The sequence below is a fragment of the Mugil cephalus genome, chromosome 10 (assembly GCF_022458985.1).
Source record: "Mugil cephalus isolate CIBA_MC_2020 chromosome 10, CIBA_Mcephalus_1.1, whole genome shotgun sequence".
In the NCBI taxonomy this organism is placed as follows: Eukaryota; Metazoa; Chordata; class Actinopteri; order Mugiliformes; family Mugilidae; genus Mugil; species Mugil cephalus.
Window position 1 is genome coordinate 24,137,082 of NC_061779.1, and position 16,586 is coordinate 24,153,667.

Genomic DNA, 16,586 nt, shown 5'->3' on the forward strand with positions numbered 1-16,586 from the left:
CTGGAGACATCAGACCAAAGGTTGCATCATCGAAGTTTTTGACATACTGAACTGCTCAATAACTAGACAAAGTAAGGTTGTTTGAGGACAGCTGGGTTTGGTTTTGGTTCTGTCTGTAACACTGTGAAAACCAACCAGCTTTGTCACAAATATAGAATCCATCACAATTTGCCTCGCCAAATCATCATTTGTATTATTTCTCTGTTGTCTAATTCTTGTTCAGTGATTTGATCAATGTAGTAATCAGGACTCGTAGGTAAGGCTATTCAAAGGAAATAATAAATAATAATAAAAAGGGTTAATTTTTAAAGGGTTAATCTTATTTGTATTGCACTTTACACTTTAACAATTTTTTCAAAAATGTCAATAAATAGAATAGCCTGTGAAATATATTCAGCAAAAAGTTTTTTTTTTTGTTTTTTTTTAGGTTTCGCATAAAAACATCTGTGGTGTGTGGGGCCCTCCAGTGGTCAGCAACGGCTTTGCACGGCCTCAGAGCAGCAGACGAAATGACCCCATCACCCATGCTTTCAATTATGAGAACATTGCAACATGCAAAGCAAGTCAATTTGCTTTCTTGACAGAACTGCAGTGGGACGAGGCTCATTTTCAGTGTAAGCCGTTATCCATAGAAATGTCCTCATTAGTATTATAGGTTCTTAGTTGAGCTGTTAAAATATAGCTGGTTTATTTTGCCTGTCCAGTTTTCCCAAACATGTGTGTTTTGTTGTTCATGTAATTTTAGCTTGGTATTCATTCTGCAGTCTTACAGCTGTATTCTGTCACTGTGTTCTTGTCACACCCCTTATATAGAATAGAAGAGTCAGCAGACCTGAACATTATTCCTCTCTGAGTTCACATAAAGAGCTGGTCTAGATTCATTTTACAGCTAAAGATGGAAGTTTATTGCTCAACATTAAGCTAGGACCGTCCACAGTCTTTTTCAGCTTCCTCTTTGGTACAGCTGGAACAACGCGTCAGGCAGCATCTCATTTTAAATTCGAACCAGCTGTCTGGGACACATGTACTGTGACCTCTAAAAGAAACCCTTTAAAACATGAGTAAGCCTGTGCTGTCAGAGTGCAGAACTTCACATCTGGTGTTTAAGCAGGGTTTTATTTCAGAAGAAGACATTCACCAACAAATGCCTGTGCTAACAAACCTAAAACTTGCCTCAATATGCCTGCGATAATGTTCAGCTTTTACCTTCCTCTAAAACAGTCACATTTAGTATAGTTGTTGAGAATGTTCAAATACTGAACCTGCTGTTCAGATAACAGATAACATTTTCAGAACTTCTGACTTGTGCTCTTCTAAATAACCAGACATTTTATCGTGGAATAAGTTCAGACCATACTTTATATGGTTCAGACCAGCTCACAAGATAGTAAAGTATTGATCCTTGACATTACTCACTATTGCGAACTCCTCCCAGAGCACGGGTCCCATCTGCAATCTGCAAGTTTGTCTTGTGCAAGCGAGCAGATAATGTCAGCACAGAGGAAAAGTAAAGAGTGGTGTGGAAAACACCTGCAGGAGTCACAGAGACTTACTGCAAAGCAGTGTGTTAGGTCCACATCCATGTATCCTGCTGACGTCTCCCCGAGCAAGACACTGAGCTCCTACCTGCTCACTTCGGTATCAAAGAGGGAATCAAGTACGTACACAAATCATAAAACTTACAGATCAAACGTGTCTTAGTTCACAATGACAACACAGTTTTAAAAAGATGCAACTTCCTTCTTCTTTCTGCTTAAAAATAAAGCCAGTACCGGAACTGTTGCATGAGCATGTCAGAAGTGCAAAGCTCATTCTCGAGAATTATAATGAATCATTAAGCTTTATCAACTCAGCAACCACACTCAAGCTGATAAGATGGGATGCACATTTGGCATATTAGTCTAAAAATGCATTTTAAGTCATCCCTTGTCTGGTATTCTAATTAAGGGTCACATGAAGAGACTGTAATGCCTTTTCTTAAGCATTTACTGTTCAGCATTTTGCAGGTTCATAAAACATGATGAGTTTTGGATACTTCACATGACATGACAACATTTACGTAAACACTGAGAAGTTTATAGGCATACCAGAAAACGTAGGTCACAGAGCACAGTGAAAACTGCTCATGCTTTCACCAAATTCTGTTCCCTCATAGATAACACTATATATGACCTGTCAGGGTGTGACAGCCTTGTTTCCTTTAAAAAAGACCGGCAGCACTACGAACAGGAAACAGCCAACCACCACAGTTTCCTGTCACTGAGGCAACACTACAGCTGTTTGAAACACATTTTAGTACAAACCACAAACAGGAGATCCCAGAAGAAACAAAGCTGTGGTTTATGATTATACATGTGTTGTATCTGTTGTAGGATTGCAGTATCTATCTATCTATCTATCTATCTATCTATCTATCTATCTATCTATCTATCTATCTATCTATCTATCTATCTATCTATCTATCTATCAATGCAAAGGCGAATTCAAACAATTTTTACAATGTGATTAGTAAAAAATAAAATAAAAAATAAAAGTATTTTTTTTATTAGTAGTTAGAAGTTAGAACAAAAAGCTGCAAACGCAGGTCAAGAACTAGAGCAGGTTGAATCCGTCATAGAGAATCGTATCCTTTGTTACCTTGAGGACAAGCCCCTTCTCTTCGCTGGTTGGTTGACTCACGGGCTGGATCCCATGTACTCTATTCTGATTGGTTGAGAGGAATATCTGTCAATGCGGAAGTCCTCCTCTGGAACGCATGAACATCAGTGAAAAGGGAATGGGACCTCCAGAGTGAAAGCTAAGTCAAGCTAGAAAGAAGAAGCCAGAGTCTTTTCGGAAGTAAAGCAATGGTGTTCAGATAGTGAAAGAGAGGTGCAATTGCAACACAATAGTGTTAATATTTTTTTTATTATTATTAGTTTTGACCAAGGCGCTGCATTTATATGTTTGATGCCATAATGTGAGGTACATCAGATAATAAGTGAATTAAGTTAAAATAAATGGACCTGGAAAGGGAAAGGTTAATTCAAACCACTCCCCATAAAACGTGATTTTATATTGAAACGTCTAACCGGAAATTGAACTTGTTTCTTGACATATTTGATAGTACGTGCGGAACAGGGAGCAGGACCTCCCGACACAGAGCAGTGAGTGACGCGGGACTTGTTTAATTTTTTCTGGTCCTTTTTTATTGTCAGTATTTGTTTTTGACATCTCGTTCGGGAGAAGCCCCTTCAGACGGAGTCGTTTCCGCGCCGACTAACACAAAAATGCAAATAGAGAAGGAAGTGAAGAAGGTAAGATTTCCAGCGGGGGCTCTCGGTCCTTGTCTGGCTCTGACCGGGGAACGCCCTGAAAGGTGTACCGGGCACGGCGCAGGTGGCGAGAAAAGTTTCTGTATCCAGACCCACTTTCATCGTTGTGTTTCGGTTTTTATTTTGTAAAGCGTCTCGGGGTCGTATTTTATCTTATTTTATTTTAGTTTTTACTTCCAGGATTAAAAGGTGAATTCTTTTTGCTAAAACACACACTGAGTGAACAACGGTCGCTTAGTTCATAGATACTGTTTGGTGGCTCCTGTCAGTGGAGCCCTTCCTGTTCAGAACGCTTACTTCCCCATCAAGAACACGTCCCCATCTTAAGGAGCGCCATGAACTTTTTAATTGTAGACTATTATCCCTCACCGCACTGACTCAATTCACGAGCTCTAGAACATGTCAGCTATAACCAAATAATATAAGCAGTTATGAAATTCGGCTGTTTTTCAAAAAAATGAATCCTGTGTGTTTTAGCCTTGGTGCGCATTGCCCGGTGTCTTTCACAGGTCTAGTAGGTCTTCCAGTGGGTGAAATCACAGATAAATGACACTGTATGAATTCATTGGTAAACCTTGAATTGCATACCTGCTGACTCATAGATTTACTGTTAGTGGACCGTCTCAGAGAACTTTCACACCGAGGAAGAGGTTCTGAAACCAGTATTTCTAGGATATGAAGTTAGTCTGTGTGTAATGGAACTTTCAAGCAAGATCCTGCAGAATGGAATGAATATGAAATTGGAAAGTCTGCAATTTGCCTCCTGCAAAATTAAATATATCCAGTGGGGAGTAATTCAGTTCACATCATAGAGTTGTAGTATTTGCTCACTGTCATGGAAGTTCTTGTACAGTTTTCATTCCTTTGTCTCAGTCTGCTCCCTGTTTCTGTTTTTGTACAAGGCTATAGATGTTTTGCATGTGCCCAGTAAGCCCACTAGTGTTCTAACCCAGTGAGATGGTGAGGAAAAAAGCTCATTGTCAAAGTCTTTTTCCCGTAATTAACTGTTGGTAAATTTCCCTTGGGGTCCGTGCAGAGATGCCGCAGCTGTGGAAGGGTGGAACTGACTGTGATGTGTTTGGCAGAGAAGTGTCCGTTCTGGTCGTTTAACACACTCAGAAGTTTGTGCTGTGCTTCAAAACAGAGTTTGTTGACTCGCATTCAGAGACAATGTGTCACTTGAATTGGGATCAGGCACATGATGACGCCCATGCTGCAAATTTGGCATGAACCTAAAATAATACATTTTCTCCCCAGTGTGTTTTACATTTTTACATTTGATAGGGACAGAAAGCATGTTTTCAGCTAGAGAGACAGAATTCATCAACCTGTTAGAAAGTCAGAACTGATCACGACTGGCTACACAGTCCCGTTTTCTGACCAATGAGATCTGCTGAGTCCCCTCTCATGTTCCGTTTATTTTAGGCGTCAGAAAGGATGTAGTTTGTGGTGGTAGTAAACTGGATTTAATTGAATACTGATGTGTTTATTTAGCCTAGCCCACTGACTAAAATGGGGCTGTCAAAATAAAAATAGAAACAAGTGTCAGTACAATACATTTCAATACAATACATAGTTGAATCAACAGCTGAACACCGTAACCTCCATTAAGCTGAGATTAAGTGGAGGACTGTTATAGAATGACTTTGTTTACACTAGTGTACATAATGAACTGGCAAGTAAGCTTCTGCTGAAGAGTGAGTCTGAGCAGCTGGATGACCCAGACAGACCCGGTCTGACATCTGCTTTTAATCCCAGGAGGAGTTAAGTCATCTGCTGTCTGCGTGAGGCACTGTCTCTTCCTTAGTCACAAAAAGCCAGAGTGTTTTTGTAATGGTATTCTCAATTAAGCTCATGTATTCTTGTCAAAAAAAAGACAGCTGAAGGAATCACTGGTGACTGAGTCCAGGCTGAGGAAGGAGCGGCACTGCCACTGTATTCAGTAGTTCTTGGTCTTTCTCCAACTCTCTCGCCTGAGCTGGAGATATTTCCTCCTAAGTGTCTAGATCATTATTAAAGCTTCTATAGACTTTTTTTATTGTTGTTGTTGTTGAAGATATTGTAGTAGATATGAGTGATCTGATCCTCCAAAGAGCTCTGACTATGTTTAAATCCAGGAGAGATTTCTGAGTTATGGACTGGAAAGCAGTCAAGCAAGTGACATATATATTATATTTTGGTTGTGTGATTTGAGAATATACAGTATTCAGATATGAGTTTGTGAAAAAATGGAATAAAGTAAATATAGTGAACTGCAATGTTTAGTTTTATTTTAACAAGTGATTTGGCTCGTCGTTGCTGCTGCAGGTCACGATGTAAGAGCTGGAGGCTATTGGTGAAGTTTAAGTGACTGACTTAACTACAGCTGCCACTGGACTTCAGCTGCAACACAGTGACTCATTAATGTGACTCATCAGACCTGAGCCTAAATTTTGTGTCTGAGCTGCCTTGTTGAAGAGACTCGCCCCCCGAATTAATCACCCTGCAGCCTTAGTCATAAGTCACAGACTCACTTACAGTTACTAATGCAAATTGTCTAACTGGGTTCCAAGGAAATGTACACACATTAAGGGACCTCAGCCAAGAAAGGCCAGTCATCCTTACTGGGCCTCAGATAAATATTTAGGCTTCTAAAAGTTGTCACCACTTTGCTTAGTTTATCTTAAACCCCAACAATGGATGTTTGCATCAGAAGTATTTTAGCTGGTTCCAGAAAATGAACACACTTACAATTATTGCATATCTCAAACTGCAAGTTCACATCAATCTGAGTGTAAATGCAACAACTTAAATACTGTTTCTCACTGAAATGTGCCAGTAGCACTTACAAATCAGCATTACAGGATGGACTGAAGATTTCTCATTTTGTTTACTTGTCATGTCAGAGAGCACAGACCCACAGAGAGAGAGAATAAAAAAGACCTTGCAAAAAAGGAAAAGAGAAAGTGATGTAGTTTTGCAAGATTTGGAAAAGTACATCCATCACTACCCTTGAAGCTTTCCAGAATATCGCATTGTTGATGTTTCTGTGGAAGTAAATTGACCAAAACCCCTTTTTATAGTTCCAGATTTCAGTCCATTTCTTTTTTTTGATTATGTTTGTGTTTTATTTAGGCAGCATTTGTGTAAAGCCACTTATGCTTAAACGTTTCATTTGAGAAATGTTAACAGTATTGTTAGTGGTTCACATCTCCAAGCAAGAAATGAAATCCTGGGCAGATGAAAGGAAATCGCTATCCTGGACAAATATTATTTCTAGTCTTATTTTTTTCCCCCATCCAGTTTGACAGTTTAGTCCTAGAAAGTTATGTGAGTGAAATAGAGCTCGTCTGAGACTTACTGATGTGTTTGACTCTTTCAATTACCATCACAAATCATGTTGCTACAATTCCTTCTTGCACTCCTCAACGCCTCTCAGAGGAAGAAAAACGGTGCCATGGAGGCAGCACCATTAAAAACCAGTTACTCTCTGCATTCCTCAGCAGTGAGTGTCTTTTGGGTCAAAAACTCTCTCTTGACAGCAGGGGTGCCTGCTGAGATCCAACCAGAGATTCAGCATCAGTGAATAGTTGACCATATATGGTCACAAACTGCTGTAACAGCTTAAGGTGTACACGAGTGTTGTTTTATACTGAAGCTGGGCTTAAAATCAGCACATTTATCGTAAATAGCTTTAAATGTGTTGAAATAGTTTGTGATAAAAGTGCAATTTGTTTGCAGTGAGTTGTGTACAAGTGATAATAATTGTGTTACTTCCTGAGTGAGCGAGTCCTCACAGGATGTGATCGCTTAACAGAATTATGAGTCAGTTTCCCGCCATGCTGTTAACATTTAACCACTCTTATCAAAGAATTAAAGTCCGACATATTTCTCATTCTAATGCTGGTCTTGTGACTTAAACTTTATCGCGTGCGCTGCCCAAAAGAAGCTCAGCATTTTCTGTGAGGGGTTAAGTGGTAAAAAGAAAAACTGCGATGGCATCACCATTGTGTTTTTTATTTTCAGATGACCCTCGGCCACGAGTTTGGGGCTGGAGCGGCTTGTTTGAAATGCAAGGACAAGTGTGAGGGCTTTGAGTTGCATTTCTGGAGGTTTGTATATTTTCTCTCTACAACGTCACAATTTCAGTTTCACTGTGTTCTTTCCGTGTCTACACTAGTGTCATGTATTGTAGCTAATTAAGAGTAAATCAGGGCAAAACAATGGGCCCTCATGGAAGGATACTAATATTGGCCTCAGACCACAAGAGAATTGGCCCAATTTATCCCTCCCACAACAGTAAACATATAAACGTTTGAGGCTAATGTTGACTAGCACTCCACTGATGACAGCAACTGTTAACTGCTCCTTGATTTGCGCTATTATTTTCAAATCTTGTATGTCCAAGTTTGAGATTAGAGAGAAATGTGCAATGCGACCTAAAATCTATTCAGACAGACTGATATTATATTATTGTGACTAAAGGTTTATTCACAGATAATTATACACAGACACAGTCATTAAGAAAAGTGTGTTTATTTAAAAACTGTTTGTTTATTTAATTTTGCAATATAGTCAGTAACAACTCTTTTCTTTGTTCATTTCAAAATGCTCCAAAAGCAGCAGGAGTCATAGACTAATGGGAACATGCTGTTCCTGGGAACAGATGCTGCTTATGTTTGTGTTTGAGGTCCATGTCCCATTGACTCATTAGGAACAAAAACTGAGAGTTTTGGGTTCGCAGCCTACTACAGTCGTACATTATTGTTATAGTTACATAGCTGCAAAATGCTAAAGATCACTGCTTCTAACGGTACAGCATTCCAAGCATTACATTTGAGAACTGTGACTACACAAACCCATGGTGTGCCTTTGTGCTGGTGTTGTCGTCTGCAAAACTGCACCTGGTGCTGTCTTCAGGAAAACTAACCATGTGTATATAATTGTCATATTCCATTTTTTTCCCCTGAATTACTGCTCCAAATAAGAGAGCGCCCATTGTGACCGACACGCACAGAAAGGCAACCCTCTGACGTCAAGCAATTAGAATTGTGTTGCATATTTTAAAATAACACTGATAAATATCTCTGTTTTATTAAAATAAGCACAATGCAAATCAAAGGTGTTTGTTTTTTTTGGTTACACTGATTCTGGGTATTATTTCAATATAACTGAATTTGAATTTGAATAAGTGGCTTTTATAAAATCATCCATCTTTTACGTGGCACACTTTACATTACATTTCCAGAATATAAATGTCACCATTGTTATGGTTTGGACTCTGCTATAGGAATAAACTGCCTTTTCACAAGTTAAAGTACTCTTTCCCATCATGCTTGAATTCTGAGTGCTGCTCAGGCTCTAGCATGCCTTGTAGTCATAAATTATGTCAGAGGTGTTCTGCAAATATGAAAGGTGTGTTGAGGCCTGTTAAAAGTGCAGATGTGTGAATTTTACTCTGAGCTTGTTGTGTTAGTTGTTTATTGTGAGTCAGTTGAAGAAGAACTGAAAAAGTACAGCATACCATAAATCAAAATGCAGTCAAGAGCAGAAGGAAAGGGAGATTAATGCAAGACATTTTAAAGAATGATGATAACAACAACAAAAAAAAACAGTTATACAGAGGTTATTTCACATTACATCAACATCAGTCCACATCTTTACATGTATGAAAAGAAGAGAAAATTATTTGACAATCCTGGTTGAACTGGCCAAACCCTAAATATTTCCTGTCATCCTCTTTTGCAGAAAAATATGTCGGAACTGCAAATGTGGCCTTACAGAGCACAATGTGTCAATGGACACAGAGGAGAACAAGAAGGTAGGCAAGCTGTTTGAGGACACCAAGTACACTGGTCTCATCGCCAAGTTGAAGACGGACGGCATTCCAGGATACCAGGGCAGCATGCTGACCATCACTCTGCCCAGCCCTGCCACTGCTTATACAATGCCTCCCAGTGCCTCCTCCACTGTCGTGCCCCCGTCGGCCACAGCTGGCTCTGTACATCCTGCTGGAGCCTCTGCAGGTTCAGGACCCGGGCAGGGCCTGGGTCAGGGGCAGGGCCTGGGTCAGGGCCAGGGTCAGGGCATGGGTCAGGGTCAGGGCATGGGTCAGGGTCAGGGCATGGGTCAGGGCCTGGGTCAGGGCCTGGGTCAGGGCCTGGGTCAGGGCCTGGGGCAGGGGCAGGGGCAGGGGCAGGGGCAGGGCCTGGGTCAGGGCAAGGGTCAGGGCAAGGGTCAGGGCAAGGGTCAGGGCCTGGGTCAGGGCCTGGGTCAGGGCCAGGGTCAGGGCCTAGGTCAGGGTCAGGGCCAGGGCTATGGCCATGGCTATGGCCAAGGCTATGGCCAACCTCAGCCAGCATCAGCCAATGTCACTCCAGTCAAGGCTAACAAAATGCCAGTCATGGTCAGCGCCACATCAGTCAATGTGGTACCAGTTCCCAAAGACGTACCAATGAAGACTGTGACCTATGACTGGGCACCACCAGTAGCAAACAAGTACATGGTAAGAGTTCAGATCAAAAACATTTTTTTAGTTACTATTCTGATAACTATAGGGACGACTATCTAGAGTCAAACCTTAGCTGAAATGTCTCACTATTTTTATAGGAGTTATATCTAACTTATTTGTTAAGGATAAACAGTGCAAATTGTGGAAACTGACAACCTCTCTCACCACCTCATTAATTTTCTGCTTAGAGTTAACTTATTTCAAACTGTGGTCTTTGTTTAGTCTACTACTATATCTGTAGGATCCCTGTTTTTCTTGTCTTCCCTCCACCAGACAAGACAGTTTCCCGCCACTCTCTTTGTGATTGGTCCTCAAATAGTGTCCCTCTACCCCAGTCTTGTCTGGCCTTGACATATCTTTCTTTATCCCATCTGGGCTCACATGAAATTAAATATTTCCCATGCTTTCTAGGCGGTGCGTTATATTGAGCTGCTCCCACCAGAAAAACGTCCAGTGGCTGGTTCAGAAGGAGCTGCTTACCGCCGGCAGCAGATGGCTCGCCAGCTGCCTGAGCACGACCAAGACCCGTCCAAGTGCCATGAGCTGAGCCCTGCCGAGGTCAAGCAAATGCAGCAGTACGTCCGCAAGTACAAGGATGAGGCCCTGGGAGTTGGAGATGTTATGCTGCCTGAAGAGATGGCTTTGGTTCAGGCAGGAGGCAAGGGTGGAGCTGGTGTTGGGGCCGGAGGAACACCTGCTGCAGGAGGGGCTGGCTTTGGACCTGGAGGTGGCGGTGCTGCTGGTACTGCTCCTGGCGCTGGTGGTGGAGTTGGAGGGGCTGGATATGACCCAGCGGTTGGGGTTTCTGGAGCTGGTTCTGTGCCAGGCGGTCCAGTCCCTGGTGCTGGGGCTGGAGTTGGTGGTGCTGGATCACTTTCAGGGTCTGGGATTGGACCGTCTGCTGGTTATGGACCAGCTGGAGGAGCGATGGGTACTGCTGCCACTGCTGGAGCCATGGCCGTCCCTGGAGCTCAGCAAGCTGGACTACCTCAGCAAAACTTTGTAAGAAGTTTTCATTTATATTTTATATATATATATATTTATGTATTGTGAGCTTATCAGTCATGTTTCTGTGAGTCACTGTCCTGATCATGTAGCCTACACTGGCATCCAGGCCAGGGTAAATAGTTTAAAACATTATCTTAGTGATAAAATAATATTTTCTAATACTGACAGAATGGCATATACTGCCTGCATTAGTTATTATACTGAAGTTTGCTACTTTAGCATTAGGTTGTCAGTTTAATATTCAGAATCATATCTTGAGGGGAGTCACGTGTATATGACGAATTTGCTGAAAGCTGGCCAATAATTATACTTATTTATTTATCAATCCAAGCCTTTTTTAATTTTTCCTAGATCAAAAGTAGATTACCAGAAGACAGCTGCATACTGTAGTTACAACTGAGTAGATGGCAGAGTGAAATATTAAATAATAAAGGCACCCAGCTACCCCTCAGTGAAGAGACATGTTCAGGCTTGGGAAGTTTAATTTAACAAGATGAGGAATCCCTCCAATTTCCAGAGGCACTTCACTGTAAAATTATGAAATTTAATAGGCTTTAAGCAACATTATGACAATGTTATAAGCAAATAATGTACTGTTTTAGTGTTATCACTCAGCTTTGGCTACAATCTGCATAATATCCTTAGTCACATGATGGTCTGTTTGAGACCAGAGAGAAACAGAGATTGTTGCTTAGGAGCAGCAGCAATAGTTTTTGACTTGTGAAACACCTTATATATACTCCCAGACTGAAAAGATGGATAGTTATGTAGCATGCATGTGTCTTTGCTTTCTTGTTTCATTAATCTAATGTGATTAATTCCTGTTATAACAAGTAATAACTAGTAAATCCATAATTTAGGCCAAATTCACCATGCAAAAACTAAATAACTTACAACAATGAAGCTGATTTAACCAGTTTTTCCCACAATCTATCACTGCCTCTGGTTACAAAAATAAAGGGGTTTTATTCTTAGACAGAACACTAGGTGGAGCCATAATACCATGTTTTCTCCAGCCTTCCAAAAATGACTCTCAGGTTGTTTGTCAGTGCAGTGGTGACTCACAGCTGAAGTTTTTCCCATCACCGTGTGCTGTTTATTTCTTGCTGTGAGGATTCTTATGATTTATTCCTGCTTTTAGTTCTAATGTGATCAATGTATGTGTCAATACCACTGATGCATAACATTACGTTTTTCCTTCCTGATGCCATCTTAGTTTTCTTCCTTCTTATTTATCTTCTGTTATTCTTTTTTTTTACTCTCTTTTTATGCCCTGCTTAATTCCTTACAGTATCCATGACTGCACAGTGTATCTCCTCACTGCCTTATCTCTCCCTTCACTCAGCAGTCATATCATTTTAATTAAATTCACCAGGGTCAGGTCATGGCGTGCGCCTGTGTTGTAAAGGGAAATTCCACAGACTTTGGGCCCTCAAATGTGTCATTTTCTCCTATTGAGGAAGTGCAGCGATCAAAGGGAAAAAGTTCAAATGTTTCTGTTGTCAGATCAAAAGACTTTGCAATGGACTTACAGAGAGGGATATTACGCTTTGTGTTAAACTATTGAGAAGTCCTGGAAGTGCATAGCAAATGTTTGTTAGTACTAAACGGGCTGTAGGAACCCTATTCAGGACAGGATGTACTGCATCAGTCTGTTACTAACACAATGTTGTTTTACTCAGGGACATAATAGTATTCATTTGGGCTCTTAATTTATGACATTTTCTGTCATAGTGTAAATAAGTACTCGGAAACTCATGCAGTTTACATCATTTGTTAATGTTGGTAATAAAATTTAGAACCGGCCTTTAGAATCAACCCTCTGTCCTTTTCTCTTTTTTTCCGTCAAGTCGTGCCATCACTGCCAGCAGCCCATGCGTCAGGGCGAGCCAGCAGTCTACGCTGAGCGGGCTGGCTATGACAAGCTGTGGCACCCAGCGTGCTTCGTGTGCTTCACCTGCCACGAGCTGCTGGTGGACATGATCTACTTCTGGAAGAAAGGCAATATGTACTGCGGCCGCCACTACGGAGACAGTGAAAAGCCACGATGTGGAGGCTGTGATGAGGTGAGAGAGGATTTTGGAGGCTTTGTCACTATAAAATGATTACACACGCACCCATAACGTCTGTTCATAGCTGAGAGTGTGAAAGCATCATTCACTTCATATTCTGACACATCTGTCCACAGCTCATCTTTTGTAACGAGTATACTCAGGCCGAGGGCCAGAACTGGCATCTGAAGCACTTCTGCTGTTTTGACTGTGACTGCATCCTGGCTGGAGAGACGTACGTTATGGAGAAAGACAAGCCCGTCTGCACACCCTGCTACATGAAAAACTACGCTGTGGTAAGTGTTTTTCTCTGGGTTTTCTGATACTGTTTCAATATACTGATGAGTCTAAATCTTAAAACTATTCAGTGTACTCTTTGAACCAGAGCTTAAAAAGTGTCCCAGTCCTATGTAAGAGAAGAAGACAGTTTGATTTTAGAATTTAAATTAGTAGGAAAAAAAAGGTAATTCCTCTGCAGTCATTGCCCAGACTTTAATTCTGCAAGAAGACAATGGGTCCAAACAGTTCGTAAACCAAAACTTTAATCATATTTGATTTTTTAAATAATGCTGAAGAGAGCACATTTAATTTTGTTGTTAGCATGATAATGTGTTGTATGTACAAAGCAAGTAAGGTGTAAAATAAAAGCTCAGAAAAAGTATGTGACATCAAAGTCAGATTTCTTAAGTAACAAAACCATCCATTTTCCCTCTACTGTAAACATACTTTTGGAGGACGCTGCAGCAGACCTCTTACAAACATGCTACTCATTAGTCAAAGCAGGATTCCTATGAGCTGCAGGTTGTCAGCCTTGGGATAAAAGGTTTTATACAACAGACTTCTAAGAGCGATCTATAAGAGAACGGCTATAAGTGAACACTGACCACCCAAAGCCAAGAATGTGAAGCACTCAGCTTGGGTTTAGATGCATTATCCAGCCTAATCCCCAGCAAAGCTACTGTCTTTATTTAATTTCATACTTGCCTTCACTTGTAAACATAAAGGTAGTTGAACCAATGTGTTACCAACCCACCAAATAAAGTTGAGCTGACACATAAGATAAATGTTTTTTAAAGCACTGCCCAGTAAACAAATTAAAGAAAAAATTGCAACTGTTGGCCTCCACAGTGAGGATCTGGTTGATGTACGACTGCTGTTTTGCTGGCATGGTTGTGTGATCATAACCTGTTGCCTGTGCAGTCAGTAAATCCTAACCTCAGTTAACACCTTTGGAATTGATGGATTAGAGAGTTTGTAGTGAAGGAACAGGCAGTACTCTCCACCTCCATCATTCTCATACCAAATGAGGAAATGTCTTTTGGAAGAATGGCATTCTATCTCTGGAGTAGATTTCCAGGCCCTCAACTACTGGAACACATTTGGCTCTCAAAGAGAAAAATGACCAACACACCAAACACTTTTCTCTGTAAACAGTTTTGACCCACATTTTTTACATTTCTGACCACACGGTGCTGTTTACTGGGTATTCTTACATGCAGTGATGGAACATTTCTACGAAAATAGATGTACTTGAACATAAATGAACAGTTGGAGTACCAATATAAAAGCAATGGTGAAGCAACCAGAGATGGGGAAAAAAGAAGATTGTTTGTCTTGACATCGTTATTTTTCTCTCTTCCCAGAAATGCTCATCCTGCCAGAATGCGGTGGAGCCCGAGGCCCAGAGGGTTTCCTACGGCGAGCACCACTGGCATGCTGAGCCACAGTGCTTCAAGTGCTCCGGCTGCTCCAAGTGCTTGATTGGCCAACGCTTCATGGCAGTGAAGAACTTCCTCGTCTGCTCTGTGGAGTGCAAGAAGAAAATCACGGCTTAGAGGGACAAAACAATTCTCTCATCTTCTCCATGACCACCAGTGAAACCGGGATGAGTTCAATTGAAACTAAACTCAGAGCAGAGAAAACAAACACTGCCTGATCTCCAAAAGGGCACAGATGTGTTGTGGTTGTGTTAGCATAAAATCAAGTGCCTGGTATCTGTAGTATGGAGCTCTGCAGTACCTGAGAATCAGTCTGGGCCCCTGTTTGACTTTGGAAGACCACAACACAGCTAAATCTTGAAGTCTCAGATAGGATGACTCCCAAACGGCTACTGTCCGGTTCAGTGTACATCCTTTCGTTTTTGGTTGCTTTTCTTGCACTGTTTGAATTTACAGATGAGATTACCGTTTGTTGTTAATGCTATTTTTGTTGCTCCAAACATAAATAAGGTACGGTTTATAACTGTACCACCATTAAGTGCTTCCTTAAAGCTAAAAAACTACTGATCTTCTCTATGCAGTTATATCAGCCAGGTATGAGGCTGACTGAATTAAAATAAAATCATATTTGAAAGGATGTTGCCCCACTAGCATATACATACAGAGTATCCCATATGCACATGTTTTGATATTGGATGCTTTACTATGATGTTGGATAGATAGTACTTAGTATTTAAGGGAACAAATCATTGTGAACAGATTCTAGTATTAAAAGCCAAAATTAGTCCTCTCACATACGTGGTTAAAACAGGCTGGCAAAATTCAGTGCTGCAATCTTAACATGATCTTTGCAAATATATGGCTACTGTATTGGTCTGCATTCGCTTTGAGAAAAAGGCCTCTAGGCTTGAGTATAAGAATCGATAAATAAAGATTTCATGTGACTGACCAGAATGTCATGTGTAGTCTGATGTAAGTCTCCCTTGTGTTACTCACAGGGCCCTGGATGACACATAATACTGTGTTGCAATAAACTGCACTTTACAAAATCCCCAGTGAATTCATGTTTGAGTAAGTGAAATCAACACTGGTCAACATCAGCGCCAGGGATGGTTTGTGTGCAGACGGACTGTTTGACACAGGTTTGTCTTACCTGCTTGGGTTTTAGAGCCATGGAAGCAGTGGAACAAACTTGCTCTTTGAATGATGCTACGATAATTTGGCAGTATACAGTAGTGCATTCTCAAAACACGTCCGCTTCTAATGTTTTACAACCGACAGTTGGTATTAACATTTATGACTTCCATGAAACATTCCATCAGGCCCGAACACAAACCAGCAGGGCACAACTTGAACCCAGCCGTCGTTAAGCTTAACTACATGAATGCTTTTCATCTTCAGACACTGTCTTCTGTAAAAGAGGGGTCTGTAGAGTTTAATGTGGTGACTTCATATACTTCCCATAACGTCTTCAAACTGAGCACATGTAAGTGAAAACACCTGTGTGGATATGCTAATAAACATCTACGTGGTGTTACAACTTACACTACACATGTACAGTACACTCTTCACCACAGTATACAGGCTGCAGCCAGCAGTGTACATGAACGTTGTGTACAGGAACAAGTAATAATCCATCTGACAACAATTAAACTGAAACTCTAACCTCCCTGTTTCTACGTCCTGAAGGTGAGGTAGTCATTAGTTCTAATTGTCAATACAGCCCACTGTGACTCCCGAAGGACCCTCGTCTCTCTCTCTCTCTCCCTGACGTATCACCTGCTACTCTCTGATGGGAATCTGTGGAGGGGCGGCCATGATGGAAAAAACATAACCAAGGGGCTTGTGTTTTCATTCACGATGTGGAAACCGTGCACAATTCAAGGAAGCTCCATCTCGGAGGGGGTCCATTGTCTTAAATGGCAGTCAGCCCAAAGCCGTGCTGCTATTTCCCCTCTTTCAGCCACAACTCTACCAGAACTGATGTGACAGAACCGGCTGATCA

At 41.2% G+C, this 16,586-nt stretch overlaps 1 protein-coding gene across 1 annotated transcript; it reads left to right on the forward strand.

Annotated features, from left to right (window-relative positions):
* The first annotated feature begins 2,837 nt into the window (after positions 1–2,837).
* On the forward strand, positions 2,838–15,630 carry tes (testis derived transcript (3 LIM domains)). Its single transcript, XM_047597144.1, has 8 exons — positions 2,838–3,296; positions 7,320–7,405; positions 9,042–9,409; positions 9,590–9,798; positions 10,216–10,806; positions 12,663–12,878; positions 13,001–13,159; positions 14,507–15,630. Exons 1-8 carry the CDS (start codon positions 3,270–3,272, stop codon positions 14,696–14,698), a joined length of 1,848 nt encoding a protein of 615 aa, XP_047453100.1. The 5' UTR covers positions 2,838–3,269; the 3' UTR covers positions 14,699–15,630.
* Positions 15,631–16,586: the final 956 nt, after the last annotated feature.

What these genes read in the sequence shown, in the direction of transcription:
- tes (XM_047597144.1), top strand. Translation starts at nt 3,270, where the DNA reads ATGCAAATAGAGAAGGAAGTGAAGAAG. An exon ending in TAGAGAAGGAAGTGAAGAAG is followed by an intron (nt 3,297 to 7,319) that starts GTAAGATTTCCA and finishes TTTTATTTTCAG; the next exon opens with ATGACCCTCGGCCACGAGTT. An exon ending in GATGTGGAGGCTGTGATGAG is followed by an intron (nt 12,879 to 13,000) that starts GTGAGAGAGGAT and finishes ATCTGTCCACAG; the next exon opens with CTCATCTTTTGTAACGAGTA.